The sequence below is a fragment of the Emiliania huxleyi genome (assembly GCF_000372725.1).
Source record: "Emiliania huxleyi CCMP1516 unplaced genomic scaffold EMIHUscaffold_67, whole genome shotgun sequence".
In the NCBI taxonomy this organism is placed as follows: Eukaryota; Haptophyta; order Isochrysidales; family Noelaerhabdaceae; genus Emiliania; species Emiliania huxleyi.
In genome coordinates this window covers 465508-491023 of record NW_005196981.1, presented here as the reverse complement: position 1 = coordinate 491023, position 25516 = coordinate 465508, and the positions used below count along the sequence as shown (strand labels likewise).

The 25516-nt window shown below is 64.5% G+C and overlaps 6 protein-coding genes across 6 annotated transcripts; 2 read left to right on the top strand and 4 right to left on the bottom strand.

Moving 5' to 3' along the window:
• Nucleotides 1–4555: 4555 nt before the first annotated feature.
• EMIHUDRAFT_437926 (long-chain specific acyl-CoA dehydrogenase) lies at nucleotides 4556–7590 on the bottom strand. Its single transcript, XM_005762654.1, has 11 exons — nucleotides 7361–7590; nucleotides 7127–7272; nucleotides 6671–6738; nucleotides 6553–6592; nucleotides 6096–6196; nucleotides 5913–6002; nucleotides 5719–5829; nucleotides 5529–5645; nucleotides 5244–5459; nucleotides 5085–5165; nucleotides 4556–4986 (listed from the first exon to the last, which is right to left on the bottom strand). Exons 1-11 carry the CDS (start codon nucleotides 7558–7560, stop codon nucleotides 4843–4845), a joined length of 1314 nt encoding a protein of 437 aa, XP_005762711.1. The 5' UTR covers nucleotides 7561–7590; the 3' UTR covers nucleotides 4556–4842.
• Nucleotides 7591–9193: 1603 nt separating this feature from the next.
• EMIHUDRAFT_105346 (hypothetical protein) lies at nucleotides 9194–9634 on the top strand (the record flags this gene model as incomplete). Its single annotated transcript, XM_005762653.1, has 1 exon — nucleotides 9194–9634. The coding sequence occupies one exon, from the start codon at nucleotides 9194–9196 to the stop codon at nucleotides 9632–9634; it is 441 nt and encodes a 146-aa protein (XP_005762710.1).
• Nucleotides 9635–10596: 962 nt separating this feature from the next.
• Nucleotides 10597–11251, bottom strand: EMIHUDRAFT_358298 (hypothetical protein). Its single transcript, XM_005762652.1, has one exon. The coding sequence runs from the start codon at nucleotides 11203–11205 to the stop codon at nucleotides 10702–10704; it is 504 nt and encodes a 167-aa protein (XP_005762709.1). The 5' UTR covers nucleotides 11206–11251; the 3' UTR covers nucleotides 10597–10701.
• Nucleotides 11252–11711: 460 nt separating this feature from the next.
• Nucleotides 11712–13020, top strand: EMIHUDRAFT_215994 (hypothetical protein; the record flags this gene model as incomplete). The annotated part of the gene is made up of 3 exons (XM_005762651.1): nucleotides 11712–12242; nucleotides 12420–12506; nucleotides 12808–13020. 3 exons carry the CDS (start codon nucleotides 11712–11714, stop codon nucleotides 13018–13020), a joined length of 831 nt encoding a protein of 276 aa, XP_005762708.1.
• Nucleotides 13021–13269: 249 nt separating this feature from the next.
• Nucleotides 13270–15400, bottom strand: EMIHUDRAFT_465293 (hypothetical protein). The gene is made up of 8 exons (XM_005762650.1): nucleotides 15170–15400; nucleotides 14929–15098; nucleotides 14842–14874; nucleotides 14522–14622; nucleotides 13946–14080; nucleotides 13745–13809; nucleotides 13562–13597; nucleotides 13270–13481 (listed from the first exon to the last, which is right to left on the bottom strand). Exons 1-8 carry the CDS (start codon nucleotides 15377–15379, stop codon nucleotides 13365–13367), a joined length of 867 nt encoding a protein of 288 aa, XP_005762707.1. The 5' UTR covers nucleotides 15380–15400; the 3' UTR covers nucleotides 13270–13364.
• Nucleotides 15401–18962: 3562 nt separating this feature from the next.
• EMIHUDRAFT_452737 (hypothetical protein) lies at nucleotides 18963–21188 on the bottom strand. Its single transcript, XM_005762649.1, has 5 exons — nucleotides 20523–21188; nucleotides 20199–20343; nucleotides 20007–20130; nucleotides 19739–19933; nucleotides 18963–19611 (listed from the first exon to the last, which is right to left on the bottom strand). The coding sequence occupies exons 1-5, from the start codon at nucleotides 21103–21105 to the stop codon at nucleotides 19144–19146; spliced, it is 1515 nt and encodes a 504-aa protein (XP_005762706.1). The 5' UTR covers nucleotides 21106–21188; the 3' UTR covers nucleotides 18963–19143.
• Between the last annotated feature and the right edge of the window lie 4328 nt (nucleotides 21189–25516).

Here is a 25516-nt window from a genome sequence, read left to right as displayed (position 1 = left end):
TCTCCGCCGCCGCCTCCCTCGCCGCCAGGTTCGCTTCTCTTGTCTCCACCGCCGCCTGTCTCTCAGCCAGGTCCGCTTCGTGTGTCTGTGCTGCCGACTCCTTGGCCGCCAGCGACGCGTCCCGCGCCTCAAACGCCGCATTTTGCGCCAGCACGATGCCACGCTGCGCCGCCACGTCCGTCTCGCGCGCCGCCAAGTCCGTCTCACGTTCCGCCAGCGCAGCCTCCCGCGCCGCAGCCTCCGCCTGCCGCCGAATCGCCGCCTCCTCCCTCGACGTGTCTGCCTTTTCGAGCGCGCCTGCCTGTGTGGCGGCTGCCTTTTCGATGGCCAGGACTGTCGCGGCCGTGCCGCGCAGCAGCAAGGTGCGGTGAGGCCCTTCGATCGAGAGGGCGGCAACCTCCGGCTCACCAGTCGGCTGGCTCACGGCCGTCGACAATTCGGTGAGGAAGAGCTCTCCGCACACCTCGCCGCCCTCTCGCTTCCGCCAGCAAACGCGTGGCTTGCCGTCCACATTATCGACGGTAATGAGGCGTGATCGCCAGACCTTGAACGGTGTCCGCCGGCTCTGCGAACTCCGCTTGCTCAACCAGCCACTAGGGCCCTAGCGATCGTGCTTTCGGCGGTCATGTGGATTAAAAACCAATCCAACCTTGCCGCACTTGGTCTTGGAATTGAGTTTTTTCCTCATCAAAAGTGCGAGGGAGTTCGCTTGTATTCTTCTTTTTTTGTCTCCCGTGGTGTACATCGGGCCGGACCAAGGGATGGCAAAGGTTGCGTTATTTTCCACGCCCTTCTTTCGTTCTACTCGAAAGGAGTAGCAAAGTTCGGAAGAAGAGAATGTGACACATTTCTTGTTGGCTTCTACAAATCTCTCTCTAAGTTCGGCGATTGTGCCGCCCCCCGCTAGACCGCCGGTCCGGTGCCAATGGCGCTAGCAAACATCGTGTCGGAGACCGACAGCCTTCCCGAAGCGGCATTTCAAGCGGCTGGGCGAGGCGAGGAGGCGGCACTGCTGGCGTGGCTCGACAGCGGCGGGCAGGTCAACGCAACTTGCAGGAAAGGCGCTGTGAGCAGCGTCACCGCGCTGTTGGTCGCCGCCGGCAACGGCCAGGAGCGGGTGGTCGACTTGCTGATCCAGCGAGGCGCGGAGGTCGACCTGCTGAGCAGTGCCGGCCACACCGCGCTGATGTTCGCCGCCCGCAGCGGCCAGGAGCGGGTAGTCGACTTGCTGATCCAGCGCGGCGCGGAGGTCGACCTGCAGAACAGCAGAAAGGAGACTGCGCTGGGGTTTGCGGCCCACACCGGCCACCCCGCCGTCGTGCTCCGCTTGCTGCGGGCGGGCGCGGATACGAAGTTGCGCACTACGGACGGCAAGTCCGCGCTGCAGCTGGCCAAGGAGCAGGGCCACAGCGCGTGCGTCGAGGCCTTCCGGCAGCACATCGCGGAGGTGACTGCGAGACAGCGCGAGGCGGCGGCGGGCGGCGCAGGTTCCTCGGGCGAGGCGGCCTCTTCCAGCTCGCTGGGCAGCCTTACAGAGGCGGTGGCCGCGGCCGGGCGAGGCGACGAGGCGGCGCTGCTGGCGTGGCTCGAAAGCGGCGGGCGGGTCAATGCTTCTTGCAAGCTAGGCGGTGAGACCCCGCTAGGTGCCGCCGCTGCCAGCGGCCACGAGCGGGTGGTCGAGCTGCTCCTTCAGCGCGGCGCGGCGATCGACCAGCAGAACAGCAACGGCTGGACCACGCTGACGGCTGCCGCCCACCAAGGCCAAGTGCGGGTGGTCGAGCTGCTGCTGCGGCGAGGCGCGGAGGTCGACCTGCATGGGTCTCTCTCTCAACCCTCCCGCCCGCCACCTCTGCGGACCCCTCTCTAGCACCGGCGGCTGTGCTACTACAAATGAAGCTACCAGCTAGCCTTCTGGGGCCCTACAGTCATATGCCTACGGCGTCTGGGTGGGGGTGGCCGCCGCCGTCTGTGCCGCCGCCGCCGCCGCCGCCTGCGCCGCCATCTGCGCTCCCCAGGCGGCCGCCCCTGCCGGCGTGATCACGCCATAGGAGGGGGGCAGCTCCAGCGCAGAGTACCTGCGCCAGCTCTCCATGAGTCAGCGCAGCAACGGGGTCTTCATCAACGACCCCAAGGGCCTCTTTATCCTCCGGTGGTACCGTGAGGTGAAGGGTGACGGGACCCCCCCAGACGGCCCGCGCTACCAGAACAGAGCGTGCATCCAAGTACTACAAGCTGACGAGCGACAACGATGGGGAGGCCTTCCGCTGGACCAGCAACTACCAGATCATCAGCAAGGTGTACCTGAAGAAGCACTCCACCCTGCCTCTCTGCTATTCTCTCAGTGCGGCAGACAAGAAGATGGTGACGTCCACCATGAAAAAGATGGTGGGACCGGAGGCAGAGTAGAGGCTAGAGTATGTATGTGTAGTAGAGTCCTGCTGGTCTCCTCTTGATAGTGTCATAAGTGTGGCTGGTGTGTGTCACAGCCTGACAGCACCCCGACAGCACCACCTGACAGCACCTGACAGCAACAGCCCACCGTCTGACAGCAGCAGCAGCCTGTGCCTGACAGCTCTGACAGCTCCGACAGCGTCTGACAGCAACACCCGACAGCTCCGACAGCACCTGACAGCTACAGAACCCCTCGCCTGTCAGACATGCACCCGACAGCACCCGACAGCACTGACAGCACCTGACAGCTGGTCTGACAGAGGCACCTGACAGTGCCTGACAGCTGCCCGACAGCCCGACAGATCACCTGACAGCACCTGACAGCCTGACAGCCAGGGCTCAGCGGGGAAGGCGACGGAGAAGGCGAGGGCGGCAGCAGGCTGCTGCAGGTCGCCTTCCACCCAGAGTCATTGTCGCCTAGACAGCTCGCGCCGCTCTGCCCGGGGTACCAGTTCCTGCCCGTGTTGCACGGCCCATCGCTGAACTCCCAGCGCCCCTGGCCACCATCGAAAAGCAAGTAGCGACGGCTACCTTTCTTGTACACCGCCTTGCCGCCGCATGCGCGGCTGGTCTTGCTCCACCTCCCGTTGTACCAGCTATTTGGGTGGTTCGACACGATGTAATCATCGCAGCCGCAAACGGGCGACGGTGGTGATGGCGGAGGCGGACACGGGACAGCGGTAGTGGGGCGGCCACTCTGCCACACACCAGTAGTCCGTGTCGCTTTCGGGATCGAGCCGATACTCGCACTTGGTGACGAACTCAGCTGTCCCAATATAGTAGCCCTCGCATGCTACCTTTGCACTTGTATTGAAGGAGCCTGTTTGTGCTAGCATCTTGCACCAGCGGCGCTTGGCCGTCGCATTTGTAAGAGTCGTAGTGAATGGCTGATCGAGGCCGCAGCTAGGAGGAGGCGATGACGGCGGGGGCGCCGGCGACGGCGGCATGGGTGGGACTGGAGCGGGGGGAGCGGGAGGAGGCGGTGATGGTGGCGGTCTAGGCGGCGGCGATGGTTTTGGAGACGCTGGCGATGGTCGAAGGAGTGGTGGTGGCGGCGGCGGTGAATGAGGAGACGTGTTAGGCCCTATGGGTGGTTCAGACGGGGGAGACGGTGGACGTGGAGAGACATTCGGCCAGACAGGCGGTTCAGATGGGGGCGACAGCGAGGGGGGAGGTGGTGGTGGTGGCGGTGGCGGTGGCGATGGTGGTGGTGGCGGTGGCGATGGTGGTGGCGATGGCGATGGTGGTGGTGGTGGTGGTGAGCACTCATATTCGCAGCACCGATAGCATTCTTGAAGGCCAAGGAAGCCGCAGCCGATGCCACCGCGTGCGTCCCACGAGGATCCACAGGGCCCTGAATAAAAGTCACACCGTGAGTGGCATTCTGAACCCCACCGGCATCTGGGGCCGCACCGGGCCCACGCGTGTGCTGCAGGAATCCAGAAGGCGAGGAAGTTCAATGCGAGGGGAGGCCACATAGCGGGAAAGCACAGAGGGAGACGTGGCACCGAAATGGGAGGCTCACGCAGAAGCGATGCTCACGTTGTGCCGAGCAGTAAGGCCGAACTTGCTGCAAGCGCTCACAAATCGCGCCTGGTTTCGTTGCACCTTGGTCTTACTCCTCTCAACTTGTTATCTGCAGATTTCACGAATAGCATGAACAAGAAGACAACCAAGAAAAAAGGAATAATCTCAGGACGCCGCGCCGTCCCAGCAAACGGCAAGCCGATGGATCTCTTCTCTCTCTCTCTCTCTCTCTCTCTCTCTCTCTCTCTCTCTCTCTCTCTCTCTCTCTCTCTCTCAACCGGGATGAGATCGGGAGATACACATATCTGCCAATAATCTCCCGCTTGCATAGTTAATTTCGTTTGCCGCCGATCTGCAGCGGTTAGCACCTCGCGACTGGCTAGGTAGCCGCCCATCGGCATCGCGCATCGGAGCGCCGCCTCGCCGGGGAGCGGCTGCGGGGTCTCCGGGCTCTGACACGAGGCACGAGCCATGCTTTAGCTCCGGCCGCAGCCCCGCCCAGCGCCGCCCTTAAGAGCTTAGTTCGTCCCCTCGGTAGAGAAGACTAATCCTGGGCGCTGGGGAAAGCAACCAAACAGCAAACTCCGAATGTTGTAAGCGAAAAAGTTACAATCAACCGAAAAAGCGCGCGCACACGCACACTGGACTCTGATGGAGCGCCGAGCCTACGTTCGCGCACACGCGCGAGAGTGTCCACGACCGCGCGCTGGGAGACAGCTAGTACACCACGATAAGAGACGAAGCGATGCTCCGCAAGGCGCCGAGGCGTGAGCCGATACGCGCCTCGGCTCTCGCGCAGAGGCCGCTGCGGCGGGCTCAGTCGTCAAGGGTGAGGCACGAGGCCTTTGCGTCAGGCGTCAGGCGTCAGGCAGGCATCTCCTTGAGGAGCTGGCCCGCGATGACGAGGCGCTGGATCTCTGAGGTGCCCTCGTAGATCTCGGTGATTCGCGCGTCGCGGTAGTAGCGCTCGGCCGGCATCTCGGTCACGTACCCCATGCCACCAAGCACCTGGAGCGGATGGGTGAGGGGAGGGGTGAGGCCCGCCGGGCTGCCCAGGGGTCTGCCAATCTGTCCCGAAAGGGGGAGGAGGGGGAACGCGCGGCCGCCTGGATGCACGCGTGCGCGTTCGCAGTCGCCGCCTCGGAGGCGGCCAGCTTGGCCATGGCCGCCTCCTTGGTGTACGGCGCCTAACCACGAGTCGCCGCTGCTGTGAGCAGCCGCGGTCCACAACTTGGCCGTGTCCGCCTCCGTGGCGCGTGGTGCGCCTTAGCGTCCTTGAGGTTCGCCGCGCGGTGCGTGAGCAGCATCGCCGCCTCATACCTGCACAGCAAAGCTCCGGGATGAGCCGAGAGGGGCCGAGAGGAGCCGAGATGGGCAGCCACCTCGCGCCGGACGGCCATGTCGGCGAGCAGGAACTGGACCGCCTGGTGCTTGGCGATGGGCGCGTCGAACGTCTTGCGCGTCTGCGCGTAATGCGTCGCCTAGAAGAGGAGCGGTGCTACTCAAGACACAAGCAGGCTGTCGACGGCGGCTGCGCACAGCCGCGTCGCCGTCTCGAGCGCCGCGCGCGCGATGCCGAGCGCCTGCGCCGCGATGCCGATCCGCCCGCCGTCGAGCGTCGACATGGCGACCTTGAATCCGGCGCCGGGCGGGCCGAGCATCGAGTCCTACTCGCCGGCAGGCCGCCCTTTGGGGTTCGGCAGCTCTCGGACTCTCGAAACCATCTCGGCTCATGTCGGCCTTTGGGATGCGGCAGCCCTCGAAGATGAGGTTGCCCGTGCTCGAGGCGCGGATGCCGAGCTTGTCCTCCTTCTTGCCGAGGGAGAAGCCGGGCGTGCCCGCCTCGACGAGGGAGGCGGAGAGCGTTCGTACGACTTCTCTCCTCACTGTCGCGTCACTACTCTCACTCGGGCGGGTCTTCTCGCCTCGACGAGGAAGGCGGAGAGCCCCTTGTGCTTGAGCGACTTGTCCGTCGTCGCGATCACGATGGCCGCGTCCGCGTCGTGTGCGTTGGTGATCCACGCCTGCGGCGGCAACCACAGAGAGCTTCGCCGAGATCCTCGGAGCCCGAGACCCCCCCCCGGGGAAGGGTATCTCGGCCTCTGTGCGAGTCTCGCCTTTGTGCCCTCTAACACCCACTCGTCGCCGTCCAGCGTGGCGGTGGTGGAGGCGGCGGCGGCGTCGGAGCCATTGCCTGGCTCGGAGAGCCCAAAGCAGCCTGGCGCGGGAGGGGGGGGTGCGTGTGTGTGAGTGTGCGTGCGTGTGCGCGTGTGAGAATGCGTGTGTGTGTGTGAGTGTGCGTGTGTGCGAGTGTGTGTGTGTGTGTGTGAGAGTGTGTGTGAGAGAGTGTGTGCATTCGTGTGCGTGAGGAGCAGCACGCGGCTCCTCTCGACTGCAACGGCCACTCCGTCGCCGGAGGGGAGGGTGTGTGGTCGCGGGATGGTGTTGGGGCAAGCAGCTGCGGCGCAGGAGGACCCGCCGTCACCAGGTGGCGTAGGTGGTGGCGCTCTTCTGCCGAGGCCAGTGGTGAGGCGACTGGCCAGTGTGGGGGCCAGTGTGAGCCAGTGTGGGCACCGAGCTTCTGTCCAGACGCGTACGGCTTGAGCCACTTCTCCTACGAGAAGGGCGCGAGACGGCTCAGGAGGCGAGGGCCCTCCGTTGGCGGGGGCACGACCCCGCGGCCCCGTCTCTCCTGTTGGTCCGCGGTGCCGTACCGCATCACGGGGTCGCAGTAGAGCGAGTTGTTGACCGACATGATGACTATTAATTGATTCATAATGAGGAAGTAATTATTAGTTAGTTGTTGACCGACATGATGACTATTAATTAATTAATACTGATTAATACTTAGGAAGTAATTATTAGTCAGTTGTTGACCGACATGATGACTATTAATTAACTAATATTGACTAATACTGAGGAAGTAATTATTAGCGAGTTGTTGACCGACATGATGACTGCGGCCGGCAGCGGCGAAGGGTGTGGGCTCGGCGGGGCAGGGATGGCCGAGGAGGGAGGGTGGTGAGGCGGCGACCAAGGGGGGGCGAGAGGGAGAGGAGGTGTGGAGGGAGAGGTGCAGAGGCTAGCAAGGAGATGCGAGAGGGCTCTTTGAGAAGGGGTTGACGTCTCGGGCGGCGGGGAGGCGCGCCTCCGCAGGAAGCGCAGCCGGCCGAGATCTCCTCCATCGCGATGGCGTAGGCGAGGCAGTCCATCCCCGTCCCACCCTGCTCCTCGGGCACCATCACACCCATCAGACCGAGATCGGCCATCTGAGCGACGAGCTCCGCCGGATACCTGCGACGGAGGCCGCGCACGAGGCACGCGGTCGGCGCGCGCCACGAAGCGCGCGCGCGGCGGGCCAGCTCCGACTCTGCGCGCGCGCCTGTGTGTCTGGTCCAGCTCTCCCGCGACCGGCTTGACCTGCGCCTCGACAAAGTCACGGCACGTCTGCCGCAGCATGTCGTGGACCGACTCCTCCACATCGTCGCTGGCTGGCTGCGTCGAGAGCGCGCGCCTCGCAAGGCTCGCTGCTGCCCGGGGAAGGCGCGAGGCTGTTCGTCTGGGGAGCTGGGCGAGCTTCATCAAGGCAAGGGAACGAGAAGTTGGCCGCGACGGAAAAAGAATTTGTGCTACGGACAACGAAGGCGCTCTCAAAAAAGAATTTAAAGCAATTGCTCTCACAGCACACAGGCTCGAGAGAGACTGCGAAGAGAGATAGGAAGAGGCGGACTCCCTAGGGTGGGCGACGGCTAGCGCACCACACACCTCTCCTTAAAATCCCTGTGTGGTGGCGGCGTGCCGTCCTCCCATCCCTCCCTTGGGTTGTCTGTTTTCTTTCTTTCTTTACACAGGCTCGATGACTCCGAGGAGGACGAACCAGTGGAAATCCAGTTGTCAGATGTCACGATGCATCCGAAGGGGACCCCAGCGCCGGCATCATCCGTAGAGGCAGGCCGTGCTGGCGGGCGCGCAAGATGCGTATCAACTGGGTCAACTCCCCTGAGCGTGCCAATTGGTCAACGACGCCGTCAAGAACAAGCAAACGGCAAACGGCTTCTTACGCTGGCCCCAGTCAGTGGGGCTGTGGGTGCCCGCGCCGCCTAGCTCCGCGGACGGGCCCCTCCACCCTTCATGTACGGATCATGTAGGCTCGTGGGATCGCTTGTCATGTGAGAGAGTCCTTTGTTTTTGGTGGTCTTCCGCTTTCTCTTAACAACGTCCGGACCCTTTTTTTCCGCGACGACCTCGCTACCTCCAGTATCGTAGTCTTTGTTAGTATCGAGGTCTCGCGAGTTTTGGGGGTTCTCGGCGCCGCGACAGCGCTGCGAGCAGCGCGATGCCACGGCGCTCGGCCTGCTGAGAGAAGACCTTCCCGGACGGCAGTGACAAGTTACCCGACATCAATCGTCGACGGCAACCTCGAGAACTGCGCCTCCAAAGTCGCCCAGATTCGCCTCTCGCGGCGCGCTGAGTTAGTATCGCCGGTGCGCCAGCAGGCTCTGCTCCACAGCAGGGCATGCCGGACTGGCTCCTGCTAGCCGTGCGTCCTGGTGGCATCCATAGCCAGCTCAGGTAGCCTCAGGAGGTCGCCTCGCGCACGACGCGGCGTCGCACAGCACCGCTCAGCGTTACTACCGAGTTAGTATCGTCGACCCACAGAGACTGCTCTTCTGTAGGTGGAGCCGACAAACGCCGGCCGGGTCGGCCCCGCCGCCCCCATCGCCGCCGCCGGGGCGGCGGCGGCCTCGGCGGACCATCCGGCGCGCCGCGCGCCCGTCGGGGAGGCGTTCACCACCCCTGGCTCCTCACCCCGCCACGCCTTCGTGCGGACGCCGTGGCACCCACCTCAGGCGCCGCTCGGACTCGGAGGACGGCCGCCCAAGTGCTTGGCTCGTGCCAAGCCGACCGGCAGGCGATTCCCACTCACTGCTAGGCTAATCTCGGGCTGTCCTGCGGCGGTGTGGTGCCGTGAGGGGCGCCGCCCCCAAAACTACGACTATTAGTACCGTGCGGGAGCAGTGCATTAATTCTGTGAAAAATCCAAATCTGCTCCGTGGAACTTATTGGGCTAGGATCATACGTCCGGGAGGCCCCCCATGCGTGCCGTAACGATCGACAGCGATCTGGCTACTCTGTTCACGTTCACACCTCGTAAACCCCCCATAACCCCGATACTGGAGGTAGACCGGCGGCCAGCCTGTGTCGAACCGTGCCGATGCATCACCTGCCTCTCTTTCTCCTCATCTCGTGCAGCGGCTCGGTCGCGCTGCAGCTCTCGGCGCCCCGCGCACCCGCGCCGATGGCAGTCCGGGCGCCAGCGCCGGCGGCTTTCTTTGGTTTTGGCAAGAAAGAGTCACGGCCGACAGAGCAGCGGTCGACGAAAGGAACCTTCCTGGAGCAGTTCGATCCCCAATACTCGCCTGATGAGCGAAAGGCGCGGCTGGAGACGGGCACCAACTGGGTCCCGCGCACGTCGACCGTCAAGGGAGAAGGGTACCAGTTCTTCCAGGGTCCAACGCCAAAGACGGGCGATCAGGGGCTCGCCAGCTTTTTTGACTTTGAGGGCGCGAGCGGTCTCTCCGGCGTCGAGGCGGCCTTCGCTGGTGTCGCTGCCGCGGGCACCCTCGGCCTCGCCATTTTCCTCGTCGCGAGCTAAACTGCAGCGAAAATGCATCTGTCGCGAGCGCCTTGGGCAGGGGCAGGCCGCGCCCATCAGGGAGCACAGCTCCTCCTCTGGCGACTTGCACACACACGCCAGAGTGCGATTGCCGAGACTGTCCCGATTGACACTGCGCGGCGGGATCTCTCTAGCGTCCACTCAAATAAGTGAGATAAAAATCGAACCGGTTCACGATCCTGCACAAAGATCGCAAGGGCTCGAAAGGGCGGCGACCTGTTCTTTTTTACCCACCTCACAGTAGAGAGGTGTCCGTTTTTATTTATTTATTTATTGGCGCGGGTGAAAAGTAAATTCGTCGCTTTCTGCGCGATAGGCCAGCCCAGATTCTGAGCAGCAGCCCGCCTGGTCATGGGCCACTTGCCTACGTGCGTCCAGCTTCCACTATAGGACGAACGTCGAAGTTTGCTCTCCGACGCCGTGCCGAGCGAAACCTTTTCCTTCGAAGCCCGGCGACGTAGCCGGGCGAGCGGAATAGGGCAGCCCTAGAGAGCACATTGAGGCCGTTCAATAGAGCCCGTGGTATAGTCGAGAGTCGATCGCCGGCCGGCGCAGTGCTGCTCTGACCGCTCCGCCGGGCCGCCTCCGGGCCGCCGCCGCGGAGACGTGCACATAGGCAAGTTGGTATTTTCATATATGAACTTCAAAATACCATCGGCTAATCTAATTCTACTCATCACAACTCGCCAGAAACACCCACACACTATGGGGTCATTGTGTAGCCCTGCTTAGAAGGAAAAGGTTTACTGCAAGGTCCGTATGGCTCACCGTGTAGTCGGCCCCTTGCTCGAGAGGTCGAGGAACTCGACCGGGTCGGTGCCGCGCAGCTTCGGCAGGTCGAGCGCGCGCTTTGGGCGACGAAAGTCTCGTTTTTCTGCCACGGGGCCCCGGGCAGAGCCGTCGAGAATCAGCTTGGTCAGCACCCTGCTGAAAAATAAAAGAAGAAAACACGCATCGTGGTACAGAAGCCGTACTGAATGCGCTACCACGTAGAGTACAAGACTGTCCGGTTTCATGCACCTCCCTGCGCCGACTTCAGAGCCCACTCACATCTCGAGCTTGAACCCTTCCCGCCCGCTCACCGCATCTCGAATCACTCCCTTCCCCTCGTCGCCCAAACTGTTGTAGCGGAGGTCGATGTTTTTCAGCACCCCGTTGACCTCCAAAGCGGAGGCCAGCGCGGTGGCACCCTCGTCGCCGATCTCGTTCCCGCCGAGGTCCAACTCGGTCAATACCCCGTTGGCCGCGAGAGCGCCGCCGATCGCCTTCGCGCCCTCGACGCCGATGTTGTTGTGACCGAGCCAGAGGGTGTTCAGTACCCCGTTGACGCGAAGGGCGTCGGCGATCGCGGCGGCGCCTCCCGGGCCGATATTGTTGCTGCCCACGTCCAAGGAGGTCAGCACCGCGTTGCCCTCGAGCGCCTTGCCGAGGACGGCGGCGCCCTCGTCGCCGATGCTGTTGTAGAATAGGTTCAGGTTGGTCAGCACCCCGTTGACGCGAAGAGCGGAGGCCAGCGCAGCGGCGCCCTCGTCGCCGATGTTGTTGCTCATGAGCACGAGGTTGGTCAGCACCTCGTTGCGCTCGAGCCCGCCTGTGATCGTTGCAGCGCCTCGGCCGCCGATTTCGGCTGCCGCATCCCGCCACTTCTCGTCCGTCCTTTCCACGGCGTTTGCCACCAGCGGGGCGGCAAGGTCCTTGAAGCGGCTGCTGCATCGTTTGAGGGCGACCGCGGAAGCGAGGTCAGACTCGGCCAGCTGCTTCGCGATCGCTCTCCACATATCGTCAGGGAGGTCCACGAGCATCAACATATCGTCGTTGAGATCGTCGTTGAGATCCACGAGCATCGTAGCCGCGCTCCCCGACCTGTCCCTGACGGGCGGCGCACCTCCTTAAGTGACCTGCAGTTTTTTTATTTTTGGAGCCCCGGTTTCACTAGGCCCGCCCTCGGCCATCCCCGCGGTGGCAGAATGCCTTGGCGCGGCGCTCCGCCTTCTGCCTCTCCAGTCCCGCCCGCCCCCCAAAAAAATTTCCCCCGCCGCGCCACCAGCCATTTCCAATGCGCTCCGCCCCGCCATCACGCGCTCTCGACCGGGACTTCAGCCTCAAGTACGCGCTGCGGCAGGAGGAGGTCGATGTCACCGACTTCTCCGCGTACCTCGTCCGGGAGGAGCCGCGCGAGGGCGGCTCCTACTCGGCTGGCGCCGGCGTGCTTCTGCTGCCTGACGCGGCTGGCTGGAAGCACGCGCGCACACGACGGCTCGCTGACCGTCTCGCCGTCTTCTGCTCGTGCCTCGTCCTCGTTCCTGATCTTCACCGCGGCGCAGCCGGCTGGGAGGGCCCCGCGGCGGGCACTGCCTTCGACGCGTGGCAGAGCGGGCTTCCACCCGCCCGCCTCGCGTCCGACGCTCGTGAGTGCGCCGTGCACATGCGCGCCGACCTGCGTGTGGAGCGAATGGGGCTGGTCGGGCTCGGGCTCGGCGGGCGGTACGCTCTCGCCGAGATCTCGCGCGACGCCGCACTCCTCGCCTCGGCCGCCGTCGCCATCTGCCCACCCGCCGTCGGCATGGATGGGCCGCTGGCGCCAAAGGTGCCGCTGCTCTGCGTCTTTGGCGGCGGTGGCAGCGCCGCCGCCCGCGTAGCACGCGAGCAGCTCGAGGCGGCGGGCGGGGCGGCGGCACGAACGGGTGCAGTCACTGTGTCTGCGCTCCAGCCGCCGCCGCCGCCGCCGTCGGCCGCGCCTCAGACTCCGCGGCGGCCAAGCGAGGCTTCGCTCGGCAGGAGGCGCGTGGCCGAGTTGCGCGAGTCGCTCGAGAAGCGCTCGCTGCCCACCGAGGGGCGCAAGGCGGAGCGGGTCGCGCGAGCTGCTGCCCGCGCAGACTCTCTCGGAGCCGTGGTAGGCACTCTTGTAGGCGGAGCTGGTCGCGAGGCTGCGCGCGGCCCTCCTCACTGAGGCGGAGGAGGCGGAGGCGGCTGCGGAGGCGGAGGCGGAGGCGGAGGCGGAGGCGGCGATTGCGGAGGACGAGGCGGGCATGGCGCGAGGCGGAGGCGGCGGCGGCGGAGTGGAAGGGTCGGAAGGGGCGTGCGATCATCTGGTGGTTGAGCTGTCTGGCGCCGAGCACCTCGCCTCCTCGTCGGCCCTGCTCGACTCGGAGGGTGACGCGGCGGCGGAGTCGGACGAGTTGCAGGCGGGCGCCGACGACGCGTTGCTGATGGTCGAGGGCTGGCTCAACGCCCATCTGCACCGCGCCAAGGGCGCCGCCAGCGGCGAGCCGCCGAGGCCGCCGCCGCGAGACGCCACGGAGGCGGGCGTGCGAGCGCCGCGCCGGTCGGACGAGCTCAGGCGCGGAGCTGGAGCCGACAGCTAGAGCGGTGGGGTCCAGCCGCTCTCAACCAGCCCAAAATCAGAGCCCAGACGGGGGGCGGTGTCAGCAGGTCAGCACCCGCCCCAAACGAGCTGGTACGTATATGATAGTCGGAAGGCCAGTACTGCGATAAATATGTTATAATAGTACACTTTTGCACCCACGACAAGGTGTATCTCGAGAGCTTAACACACGCGCCGTCCCGCGTCCGCGGACCCAGCCGCGCACAAACGGTCGAAAAGCGAGTCCGCATACTGCAAGGTCAAAATTCGACTCAAACCATACACCCATGCTGATAACGGTGTCGGCCTTGCATGCGCCTCCTCGCCGACCGGCCCCGCTCGTGCCTAGACCCTTGGCTGCTGCTGCTCTCTTCTCAGCCACCGGCACGCGTCGTCGAAGCCTTGCGCCAGCACGTCTTGCAGCCAGCCGCCGTCTCGAGGTGGCCAGAGCGTGGCTCGAACCTACAACCAATTCGCATCCGCACTCGCCTCTCCGGAGAGCTGGCCGCTGGTCGGCTCCTCCCTTGCGTGGGAGCGAGCACCGCGCTCGCGTTGGCCCGCGTCACGTCGATGCGCACCTTCGGAGAGGGAAGGAAGAGAGGGGGAGTGGATTCGTCGCTGCCAGGGGCGCAAAGGCCTAGCGCAACCCTCGCATCTCCACATCCCGGACAGGGGTCGGGAGCCCCGCGGCATTCAGAGTGCAGTGCAGAGAGCTCGCCGCGCGCCTTGGACGGGAGGAGGACACGGCGCGGAGGTCGACCGCGCACCTCCGGGCAGATGTCGAGCTCGCCTGAGGAGCCATCGGCCAAGGCCCTCCTCCGCCATCCGCCAGTCGCCTCCGGGCAGAGGCCGGGCTCTCGCCGAAGGGCGACACGCGGGCAAGCGGCGCTCCTCTCGGCTCTCGGGCAGTCTCGGCGACAGCTCACCACTGAAAGGCGAGACGCGGACGGTTCTGTCTGCTGTGGGGTGGAGCGGGAAGTTGGTCTTGAAGCCGCCGTCGATGAGCGCGCCGCCGACGAGGCGACGAAGAGGCTGCGCCTTCGCCGCGGCCGCCCGCACCCCTACGGGGGGCGGCTTCCGAGCGCGGGTGAGGGGAGGGGAGGCTGCGCGCTTGCTGGTGCGGGCCGGGCGCCTTGGAGCGGCCCTCGTAGAGGAGGCGCGGCTGCGGGAGGAGGAGTCGGGGAAGAGAGGCCGGCGGTGGAGGAGAGGGCGGAGGAGGAGCCGAAGGAGGAGAGGCCGGAGGAGCCGCACGGGCTGCGGCGGGAGGTGAGGCCGGGGATGTAGGACGAGACGAGCACCTGCAGCATGGCTCGCTGTGAGCTGGCCGTCGGTGAGGGCGGTGAGAGGGTAAGACCAACGCGAGGAGGGGGCGGGGAGGGGTGGGCAGCAGGGGTATGGGGCCGCGGCCCTCACCGACTCGATCAGCGACTCGCGCGTCTCCCAGTGGGAGAGGGCGACTGGAGACCTACACTCCCCAACCCTCCCTTGTGACGAAGACGCACCCCACAGCGCGCCCCGGTGTGCGGACGGCGCGAGACCAGGGCCGGCGCGAAATATCGGTGAGGAAGACGACGGCTCGGCCGTTGCAGCGCTCGTGTGCGTCCTGCGCAAGCGTCCGAGAAGGTCTAGAGGCAGGTCCCCACCCCGGCGCTGGCGTGTCTGTCCCCGATCCTTCTCTCGGGCGCCGTCGTCGAGCTATCGCCGGTATTTCTGCGCCACTGGGGAGACTTGGGCGTGTCCGTGTGAGAGATCCGCTAGGATCTCCAGTCTTGATCTACTATCTCTACTCCAACGATCTACTGGCGTCGGGTCTTTGGCGGACCTCTGGCAGCAGATGCTCCAGCTCGGGCCGCACCTGCAGGGAAGGGCGCGGCAAGGCTCACATTCACATCCTCTGGCAGCAGATCACCGGGTCAGGGCACGCGCCAGCCGGAGGATGTCGACCTTTGGGCGGCCCAACGGGCCGGCGCCGGCGGCGACGACGCTGTCGACGATCCGGGAGAGCGCGCCAGTTGCATCGTCGAGGTGAACCTCGGCGGAGAGCACCGCGGCGACCAGCGCGCCCGCCGATGCTCCCACCTACAGCGGAAGACCCGAGCACCATCTCGGCCGGCGATTTTTGCTGCGCCGGATCTTGAGACAGCTCACACCAGCGGCGCAGTCCTGGCATCGAGCAGCTCGGCACCGCGCAGGCCCTGATAAACGCCGAGGTGATAGGCGGCGGCGATCAGGCCGCCGCCCGAGAACGAGAGCGCTACCGCGCGGCTGGCACTACTAGGCGCGGCTAGTCCCATCGGCCGACAATGTACCCAAACTCCGGGCGAGATGCGCTGAGGCTTGCGCAGCACCGCCGCCACCATCGATTGCCAAGCAGGCTCCAAGGGTTGTGAAGTGTGGGGCACCCCCTGCGACCCAAGAGCCCTACTTCGGAAAGACCAGGATCGCTCTACTGGCAAACTTCTGGCTGACACGCGCGCCCGGTCGAGCCTTCGGCGGGCGCGCTGCGGTCGCAGCCTACCCAAGTCATATGCCACGGCGTGCGATCTAGATTCAGCACACGCGCCTCTGCTTGCTCGCAACCACTCATCCAATGAACTGTCGTCACCCATGAGTGCGAGTTAGGGCTAGCGGCTGGCCAATAGCCTGTGAGCAGGGCGTCCATAGACACCTCACAAGACCCCACACACGGTCTCGTCCGTGCCTTGCGGCCGGCGACGAGATTGCTAGAGGCGGAGCAAGCCTGCTCTAGTCTCACATTCGCCCCTGTCGCCTGTCTGTGTTGTTGTGCTGTTGTTTGTCTCTTGGCACCTTGGAGTGCTGGGGGGGGCGACAGGGGGGACGTGGCCTGAGTGATGTGTACGCCCACTCAGGATGTGTGGCAGCCCGCTGGCTGTGTGTCTTGTGAGCCTGTTTGTGTCTGTGTGTCGCTCGTGCGTGTCGTCATCATCTGTCTAGCGTCCACCCATACCGCGTCGGTGTCCAGTCCGAGCCTGACTGTTCTTCACCTTCCTACATACATACATACAGCCCTAGGTAGGTGCGGATCGGCAAGGCGCAACGCGTCGATCTATGCTTTTTACCTTCTATCATCCTTGGGTTGTCAGATCTAAGAACTTGAACCACACCACGGTCCACGCAGACAGGGGCACACACACACAGCAAGCACGCACGGATACAGTCTGTTGCGGGCGGGCATTAAGAAAACGTACCATGAAGAAACCCTACCACCTACCAAGCGATTTCCGCAAAAATCTAAGAAACCACGGTGCCGCCGCAGGCGCGGCCCCAAGAAAGGGCTCACACACGAACGAGTGTCAGACCGAGTGTGAACAGGAGCCCCGCTCAAATTTTCTCTTCGTTCGCCTGCGGCGCGCGCACTTGTCATTTTGCCCAAGTCTGCGGTGTTCTGGGCGGTGTGGATGGAGGTGTGTGCGTCTTTCTGTCATCCCAAGTGGGTGGCAGTACTATAGGCAGACTGCGGACTGGAGCATCGGTCCAGCGCTTCCTTATTGTCATTTTACCTACAAATTCCTAGATCCCGGCTGACCTGGGGTGCCGGCCGAAGCTAAGAAACCACGGCGTGGGGTGGGTGGGGTGGGTGGAAAGGCTTAGAAACGGCGGCGTGCCGCGAGATCCTGTTTTCTTATAATAAATGCCCGCAACAGACTGTAGCTAGCCGAACGCTTTCCTTGTTCGAAACGCCATGTGCAAAGCTCGCTTCCAAGCTCTCACACCGCGCGTAGTTTAGGGGCCTAGAGAACCCCCCCCCCCCCTCCCTTTTCTCCCAGTAAGCTAAAAGTACAGTACACTTAAGAGAGAGAGAGAGAGACGTGCACACTCATGGGTACACTGAAAAAGCGCGACTGTTGGTGAACCTTCTTTTCTGGACGGCTAGGATTGAGAGCAGCCTCGCTCTCAATCCTAGAAGTCGAAGGATTGTGAGCAGCACTCCTCGCAATCGTAGCATCTCTGTGCGATTGCTAGCACCTACGCTCGCAATCCTACATCTTCTTTCTAGGACTAAGAGCAGCTCCGCTCCCAACGTGACTGGTGACGCCTACGACTTCTCCGCTGCGAATCTCATCATGAGCTGCGAGGGCGCCGCGATCCGAACCGCCCGCCGCTGCTGGCCGACGGACGAGGGGTCGCCCGCCACGCCACTCCGGCCACGAGCCGGCCTCGGCTCGCCACCTCACCAATCGGCGCCGGAACAAGCGGCTCAGGCCGATGTAGCCTCGGCGCCGGCAGTGGCAGCGTTGACGCCGGCGAGGGATGCGCCCGAGGCTGTTTCGGCTATCGAGCTTCCAACGCGGTACCCAAAGATGGGGGATACGCTGTCGCGGATCTCATTCTACTTCATCGTGCTCCTCGGCGGCCACCTCCACTCAGAGGCCCTCTACAGCGCCGGCAAAGTCCTCGTCCTCGGCCTCCTCGCTTGGCACTACAATCTCGGCCTGATCGAAATGATGGCCTCGAGCGGAGCGCTTGACGGCAACGGCCCGCCGACCCAGCCGTCGTCCTTCCGCCTTCCGCCTTCGAGCGGAGCGCGAAAGGCGGGAGTGGGCATGTTCTGCTTTTTGGCAGGGTGGCGGGCAGCCCGTCCAAAGGCGATGCCTCCGTTGTCGCCGCGGCTCTCTGCGGCATCGGTGTCTCCTCTTGTCGCTGCAGAGCTGCCACCCGCACCGCCTCCGACTAAGCCACTTCCCGGACTGGCGCAGGCGTCGCTGCTGTGCGCACAGGCGCAGGGGGCGGCCACCGAAGGGCGGGAGCAGCCGGCAGCGGCATTGGTGAGGGCGCCGTCATCGCTGCTCGGCGATGACAAGTGTAAGGACGACTAGGTTGGGGAGGCCCCAAAGGCCGTCATCGCTGCGCGGCCGTCTAATGCTTGGTCCTCACAGAGGAAAGAGGTGCAGCGGCGGGCGCGCACACTGTCACGCGCGGGCGCCGAGGCAAGCCACTCACTCCTCGTCAAGGGCTTGCATAGCCGCTCTATTGGTCTCCGCGGGGCGCTGTCTCCTGTCCTCCGACAATTCCCGATCACTGATGGCTGCGCGCTATGTATACTCGTTTGTACCACAATCGCTCACGCGCGAGGTGTTGGGGAGAGAGGCACGAAGACGGGGCGGCGACCTCGGTCCTCGCAACCGACCCTTCGCGAAGTGTTTTTTACCCGAGCCAGACCCATATGTGCCTAGAGCGCATGTGCGGTTTGTGTGCGGCGCAACGCGTGCGCCACCTCCTGAGCCTCACGCTCGAATGCGCTCGACCCGACGGTGCGCCACTCCTGCATTCTAGGGTCACGTTGCGAAAATGCGCGACCCATCCGACATCCCCCCCGGCTTGCGTGCGAGAACCAGTCGAGGCCGTGGCGCATGGGGGGGGTCTTCTTGTGATCCAAGCGAGGTAGGTGGTGATCTGTGATCTGTGAGGGTCCGCCCGCAGGCGCATTTTGTATACCGAGGCGGTGCCCGGTGCCGAGCGCAGGCAGAGCCCACAGGTCGGACCTTAAGACAGCGTTGTAGATCCCTGGGCGAGGGTGATGGCGTCCCCGTCGGGTCAGGGCTGAAGGCGGGGGAGACCAACCCGATCTCTCCGGCGTCCCGGGAGCGTGATAGGTGGTAGCGAGCGAGCCCAGCCGATCCTTGCCTCGCACGCCATGCGCCCAGGGGTGCCGATTCTGCGGCAGATTGACTCTGAGGTCGAGCCCGCGGCGCAGCCGCTTGCGCTGTACCTTGTCTCCGCCTTCGGCTCTCAGCTCTCACGTTCCGTGACACGACACAGTCTCAGTCACGAGAGAACCGAACAGGCAAACAGCACGAGAACACTAGTCCGACTACCGAGAAACCGACTAGGGGACACCGCTCCGAATACTTGCAACTGGGGGCGCGAATATTTTTTACGATGGAATAATTATTTTATTGATATATTGTCTCTCTGTCTGTCTCTCTCGCTCTCTCCGTCCGTCCCCTCGCTCTCGCGCGGTCTCGGCCGACACACACATTTCACATATAGGGTGTCAAAGTGAATGAGCCCCCACGCGTGTCGCGCCGGCGTTCTCCGCTCGGGATCAGCCGCGCACCCACACCGGTAGAATCGCGATATACAATCTCTTCCGAACCGATCATCAATCGGCGCCCCCCACGAGCCGCTGCAACACGCGCGCGACGGAACCCCTTAGACTCTCCTCGCCTGCTCGTTGGGGAGCGGGGCTGCGGCCGAGAGGCGCCCCTCGTCCAGCGCGCCTGGCGCCGGCACGCTTCGTCGAGCGAGGTTGGGCGGCGGGACCATCCTCGCCGCCCGTGTCGGCCGGGCTGCCGAAGAGCACGGCTCCGGCGACGACGGCGCCGACCACGGCCAACTGCGGCGCGGAGAGCGACGGCGCGGCGGCGGCCGGCCCCGAGCCAAGAGCGCCGACATCGCTGAGCAGCACGCGCGTGACAAGCACGAGGAAGAGCGCGGCGGTGGCCGCGTCGATGGTCGCGCGGGTGCCCTCGTCGAGCTTGCGGCCGCGCCTCGCCTCAACGGCGAGGAGGAGGAGCTGGAAGCCGTCGAGGCCTGGGAGGGGCAGCGCGTTGAAGACGGCAAGGTTGACCTACAGGGGCACTTCCTATTCCCAGTCACCCCCCGAGACGGCGAGGGTGGCCTACAGGGAGGCTCCGAGGTCCCGAGAAGGGCCGAGATAGAGACTCAATCTCGGGCGCAGTCTCGGGACATCTGACCGAGAGCAGCGCGGCAAACTCGGGGAGCAGCGCCGGCTCCCTCTCTGCGATCTTGCCCGCGGTGGAGGAGATCGCGAGCGGGCCTTGCAGCCCGCCGCCGCCGCCGCCGCCGAGCGCGCCGCGGAGGGCTGGCAGGAGCGAGGAGCCGATCGCCTGCACGTTGCGGGCGAGGAGCTCGGACGCGCGGCCCGCCGCCTGGCAATCAGAAGAGCGCAGTCCCTCGGGGGGCAGTTCGCGGGGACCTTCTGAGGGGCGCGGCAGCTGGTGCCTGGCCGGGCGGGAGCGGCACGCGAGGAGAGCGGGCCGGCTCGGGCGGCGTCGAGAGCACGACCCCGATCGTGCGCGCGGTGGCAGGCGGCGGCGCGATGGCAAGGGTGAGCGTGCGGCCGGACCTAGAGAGCTCCGACAGTGCTTCAAGAAAGAAAGCTTGGGATGGCGAGAGGCGAGTGCGTCGCCGCACCGCTCTACCGTGGCCTTCAGCGGGCGGCTGCGGCTCACTGCGGTCCGGATCGATCCGAGCGACGAGCCGAGCGGGTCGGCGCTCTCTGCGATCCGGCGCTGGTTGAGTGCCACCAGCCTGTCGCCTGGCCGCAGCCCGGCCGCGTCTGCAGAGGGGAGGGCCGACGGAAGACGAGGCGGTGAGAGGCTGTGCAGAGGGCAGAGGGGAGCCGAGGGCAGAGGGGAGGGCGGGAGAGGGCAGCGGAGAGGGCAGCAGAGAGAGCTGGAGGCGGAGAGGTGGCGGAGAGGTGGCGGAGAGGTGGCGGAGAGGTGGCGGAGTGGGCACCTGCGGCTCCGCCGGCGACCACGCGCGAGACGGTGACGGGCGGACTTGGAGGCACGCCGAGCGAGACTGCGGAGCCGAAGAGGGCAGACCACGCGAGCAGGAGGTTCGCGATCACGCCGGCACTCACCACCGCTGCTTGCTGAGGAAACGGCCGGTTCTCGAACAACGCGGGGTCAGAAGCATCGAAGGCGCCAGGCGGCGGCGCAGGAGGAGAGGGATTTTGCCGCCACCAGCGCCAGCCGCGGCCCTCGTCCTCCGCCGCGCTCTGCACTGCCGCAGCCGCTGCGGCCTCTCCGGCTCTGGGAAAGGCGACATAGCCGCCGAGCGGAAGTGCGCGGAGCACGTAGCGGACTCCTCCCTCTCTGGGCCTTAGGGCGAATATACGAGGTCCGAAGCCGATCGAGAACTCCTCCACCCGCATCTTTTGGACGGCCGCAGCCGAGAAGTGTCCAGCCTCGTGCACGAGCACGACCGAGCTCAGCACAGCAAGGCCGATTGCGGTGCTCGCGCCCGACGCGGTGGGCTGTGGCGCCCGCGCGGCGTGGACGCAGGGCGGGGTGGGGAGGAGGACGTGCATATACATGTGTGTACATGCGCAAGTTCGAGCAGGGTCGACCAGCGCGCGATCCCGGGGTCTCTCATCAGCTGTGAGCGCTGTCAGAGCGGTGTTTCGACTGGGCCCGTGTTTTCTTTTTCTTTCTTCGACTCGACCGACCTACCTCGATCGCAACATAGCAGAAAGGAACCCGAAAACAAAGTAAAATCGCTGGTGCTGCGGCAGGATTGGGTGAATCTGCGGTGTGTTTTTGTGTGAATCTGCGGCAGGCCCACTGGGGAGAGAGAGTTTTTGTCCCACTGGTGATGCGGCGGGACTCGCTACATACTCGAGTACATGCATCACGTCCACCTGCAGAGCGGCGCGCCCACCCCGCCCCTCCCTCCGACTCGCGCCGCGCCGCCCTCACCGCCCGCCCCCGCCCGGGGTGTGCAGGCGTGCCGCAGCGCCCCCTCGCCATCGTGGCATCGAGACCTCGCTCGCCGAGATTGTGCTCATGTGGCTGTGCATGGCCTTCCCGGGCGCGGGCGCGCCCGGGGACCAGCAGATGGAGACGGTGGCGCCGCCTCGGCCGTGGCACAACGGCTCGCCCGACAAGGCCAAGGCGAAGAAGCTCGCGCAAAAGGAGAGCACAAAGGAGAGCGCGAAAGAGGAGTCCGCCCTGGTCGTGGCCGCCGGCACGCAACACACACACACACACACACACACACACACACACACACGCGCGCGCGCGCGCGCGCGCGCTGGTGGTCGTCGAGGCGCGCAAAGTTCTCCGCGCGCGCGTTATAGAGACGAGTTGGTTGGCCGTTGGCGCGGACGTCTGTTTTGTTTCTTTTTTACTCGTCCTCGTGAGTGAGTGCGGGGACCAGCAGTGAGGAGATGACGGCACAGCCACGGGTAACACAGCGCAGGCAAAACGCCGCGGGGCCACACTCTTGTGCGCCCGCGTTGTGGCTTTATTTGTCTTCTCGTGGCGGGGCCGCGACCGCGCGACCCGGCGCCGGCCTCGACCAGCGGTACGTGCTACGTCAGTAGGCAGTAGCGCTCCGTCTCGGACCCGAGCTGGCGCTACCAGCACTTTGCGGCCAGACCAGTGTGAGCGAAAGCGTCTCCAGTCAGAAGTAGTGAATAATCGATGGTATCGACACACAGACAAAACGCGACTGGCTCTACACCTGAAAGGCAGCGATGTGGCGACCGGTGCCTACCGATTATCTGTCGCCCGGTTGTCGGTGCGACGGTTCGAGGTGTGGCGGTTGGATGTGTACCGAAAGGAGAAGCCCGCTCGCTTCTTCTGTGCTTGCGGCGGAGGCCCCTCGACGTACTTGGTGCCGTAGGAGGGATCGTCGGGGTTGACATAGGCGAGGTGGTGCTCCTTGCCATCCACAATGATACTCTTGCCGATCTCGGGCTTGCTTGAGCCGCACCCCATCGTGAGGCTCGTCAGACAGGCGTCTTTAGTGCACAAGCTGCGAGCCGCCGGTCGAGCCTCGGCCAAAGATGTCGGCATGAAGATCTCGGCGGTCCAACTGTGTCACGCACACATCTAATCTCTCCCGGGTGGTGCTTTATTGCCGTCACCCAGGCATTCGAGGTAGTTTATTGCCGTCACCCAGGCAGCATGGAAGGTAGTTTATTGCCGTCACCCAGGCAGTGTGGTTGTTTTTTGCCTTCACCCAGGCAACAAGCTACAAGGGCACAACAAACAACAGACGACAGGAAGTAGCTACTGCGAACGACAGCTGGCGACAGCGAAAAAGGTCAGCTGGCGCGACAGGTCACAGCTGGCGTCAGCTGGCGACAGACAGCTGGCGACAGACAGCTGGCGACAGCTGGCGACAGCTGGCGACAGGTCAGCTGGTGACAGCTGGTAGCGAGTCAGAAACAAAAGTCAGATAAAGAAGTCCCGGCCCTAAAGCCGTCACCTTTTTTCTCATCCACCCCCAAAGTGTCTTGGCCTGTCCAAGGGTTTCCGGCAACCCAGAGGGAAACCAGAGGGTCCCCAGCACTTTGCGTTTCCGGAAGTTTCCAGGGAAACCAGAGGGTGTTTGGTGCTCCATTCTGTTTCTCTCGAGTTTCCCTCGGGAAACTCGCGAGTTTCCCTGTTCCCTGCGAGTCTGAGAGCTGTTCTGGGGCGAAATCTGAGGCAAAATTTAGGAAATCGGCACGATACCCAGGCATTTTCCAGGTATACCCGGGGTTTGTCAGGCATACCCGCAAAATACCCGGTATTTTGCCGACCGATTTTGCTGATTTTGGCCCCAAAACAGCCTCAGACTCGGCTCAGAGCCCGGAAAAATGGATGGTTTCCCCGTGGAGTTTCCCCAGGAAACTAGAGGGGGCTGTAGGGAAACTAGCAGGAAACACGGAAAGGAAACCAGGAAGGAGCGAGGAGGGTGCGAGGAAACCCTTGGAAAGCCAACCAAGCGCAATCAATGCCGTGCACGCCACCGATCGCGCGCTCGACGGCTTGCTCGAGCACGCCGCCGAGACCAAGGCTGCGCTCAGGCCTCCAGCGAGGCATCTTTGGCGGGTCTCTGCCGCGCCGCAGATCAACGGAAAAAAAGTAAAATCTCGTGGGGCACGGACCACCATTCCTCTCGCTCCGCACAAGCATGGGTCGCGACCGCCCAGCGCCGGCCCGCAAGGGTCAGCGCCACGGCGCCCTCCGCGGCGTCGACAAGGGGCACCTGAAGCGTCAGGCGCACGGCCGCCGCATTGCCAGCGCGGCGTCGCTCGCATCAGACCGCCTCGGCGACTGGCGGCACGCCGTGGTGGAGCAGCAGACGCAGCTGGACACGCGGCTGGCTGAGCTGGTGCGGGAAGTCTTGGCGGATGCGCCGGAGCAGGCACTGCCGCTTGCGGCCGCCGGGCAGGCCCTGCAGGAGCGCGTGCGTGCGGCAGGGCTGCGTGGCGACGACGGTGCGATCGTCGGCACCTCGCGATACATCAAATCGCGGTGGGGCGGCTGGGAGGGCTTTGTGCGCTCGGCGGCGGGCGATCTGAAGCTCTCTGGCGAGACGCTCCGGCTAGCAAGCGGTCCTCCGCCCTTGCCGCCGGTTGAGGAGGCGCCAGCGCGCCGCCACGGAGCGCACGGAGTCGGTCTCGAGCCCTCAGCACTCTCAGCGCTTGGGCTGAGCTGTGACGTGCGCGACGAAGACGAGGATTTGTGAGTCGAGATTAGAGTACCTTGTCTCTTCGGTGTAGTCTACTGTGCTCTGTGAACTGTGCGGCGGCGGGGACGAACCCGGAATGGCGGAAATTTCTCGGAAAACGCGAAAAAAGACGCACATTCGCACCGACCAGACGAGTGGTGCGAGACGAGAGCAGCGTCTCTCGTCTCTCTCCCCGCCCGCGGGACGGTGCGCCTCGTGCGCGCGTAGTAACGACGTTCGGTCTCAGCTCTCTGTGCGACAGGGAGAGACAGAGAGATGACCTTTTGTAGCTTGTTTGTGCCCTGACGCTAGCCCTTAGCACACCTGAAGCAGCCAACTGATGATGACGTCGGCTGAGCGGTTGCACCGCTGCCAGTCAGCGTCCTTGGACGCACCGCCGCCACAGCTGCACGGGTTGAACGGGTCCAAGCCGCAAGCACACCTCCTCCAAGCAGCGTCCTCCGAGGCTGCGAACGGTGGATACTTGAAGGAGCCGTGCGCAAAGCCCTCGAGGTTGACACGCAGGTGCTCACGCTTCGGCGCCTCCTCGCTGACGGCGCTATACCGAACCGTGGTGCGCGCCTCGGGGGAAGGGCCTGCGATGGCCGCGGCATCGTCGCCGTTGAAGCCGAAGCGCTTCATCTCTGCGTCCTCCCCTGCGTTGAGCAGAAGTGACGGGCCGCCGGGCGTCGGCGTGGCGATGGGCTTCCCGCTCACTTTGTTCTGCCAGCCCGGGCCAGCGATGTAGATGCGCGGGCATTCATTCGGCATGTGGCGGATCGTGTCGGTCCCCGTGCTGTAGCCAATCAGTGCCAGCGGGAGGGCGCTGCCGTACCTATGGGTCGCTGTCCCTCGTGTAAGCTGGGCAGTGCGCAGAACAGCCCCCTCGCGACCGGCGCACCGCTTCCGCAGGGTGTCGATGCAGGCGTTCATCCGAAGGACCCGCTCGGCATGCTGCTCTTCGAGATGGCTATGCCCTTTGGCCAAGACTGCCTGGACGTCGTTGCTATCGTCGTCACTAAACGAAGGCGCAGCGACTGCAAAGCCATGGCCGGCAAGCCGCTCCAGCACGTGCGCGATGGAGATTGGGCCGTCCGAGAGCCCGTGAGCATAGACGACGAGGCCGCGTATCGAGCCGTGAGCGTAGACCGACTTGTCTGTTGCGGAGCTCGGGCTCAGTTGACCAATTTGTATGCTGGTCGGCACCGAGAAGTCGAGCGTCGGGAAACAGCATCGCGGGACGCAGGAAGGCAGGCCGTTCTTTGCAATCTGCGAGACCATCA

Bases quoted from the DNA above. Each gene is read 5' to 3' on its own strand.
- EMIHUDRAFT_437926 (XM_005762654.1), bottom strand. From the start codon at position 7,560: ATGAAGCTCGCCCAGCTCCCCAGACGAACAGCCTCGCGCCTTCCCCGG. The intron at 5,830-5,912 runs CTCGTCGAGGCG...CTCTCCGCCTCC, and splicing joins ACAAGGGGCTCTCCGCCTTC to CTCGTCGAGGCGGGCACGCC. The intron at 4,987-5,084 runs GCGGCCGCGCGT...CATCCGCTCCAG, and splicing joins ACGCGCACGCGTGCATCCAG to GTGCTTGGTGGCATGGGGTA.
- EMIHUDRAFT_358298 (XM_005762652.1), bottom strand. From the start codon at position 11,205: ATGAGCAACAACATCGGCGACGAGGGCGCCGCTGCGCTGGCCTCCGCT.
- EMIHUDRAFT_465293 (XM_005762650.1), bottom strand. From the start codon at position 15,379: ATGGTGGCGGCGGTGCTGCGCAAGCCTCAGCGCATCTCGCCCGGAGTT. The intron at 14,081-14,521 runs GTGCGTCTTCGT...CGCCCCCCGTAG, and splicing joins ACACCGGGGCGCGCTGTGGG to GGGTGCGGGCGGCCGCGGCG. The intron at 13,482-13,561 runs GTGCTCGCTCCC...AATTGGTTGTAG, and splicing joins CGCGGGCCAACGCGAGCGCG to GTTCGAGCCACGCTCTGGCC.
- EMIHUDRAFT_452737 (XM_005762649.1), bottom strand. From the start codon at position 21,105: ATGTATATGCACGTCCTCCTCCCCACCCCGCCCTGCGTCCACGCCGCG. The intron at 20,344-20,522 runs GTGCCCACTCCG...TCCCCTCTGCAG, and splicing joins GGTCGCCGGCGGAGCCGCAG to ACGCGGCCGGGCTGCGGCCA. The intron at 20,131-20,198 runs GTGCGGCGACGC...GGAGCTCTCTAG, and splicing joins CTGAAGGCCACGGTAGAGCG to GTCCGGCCGCACGCTCACCC.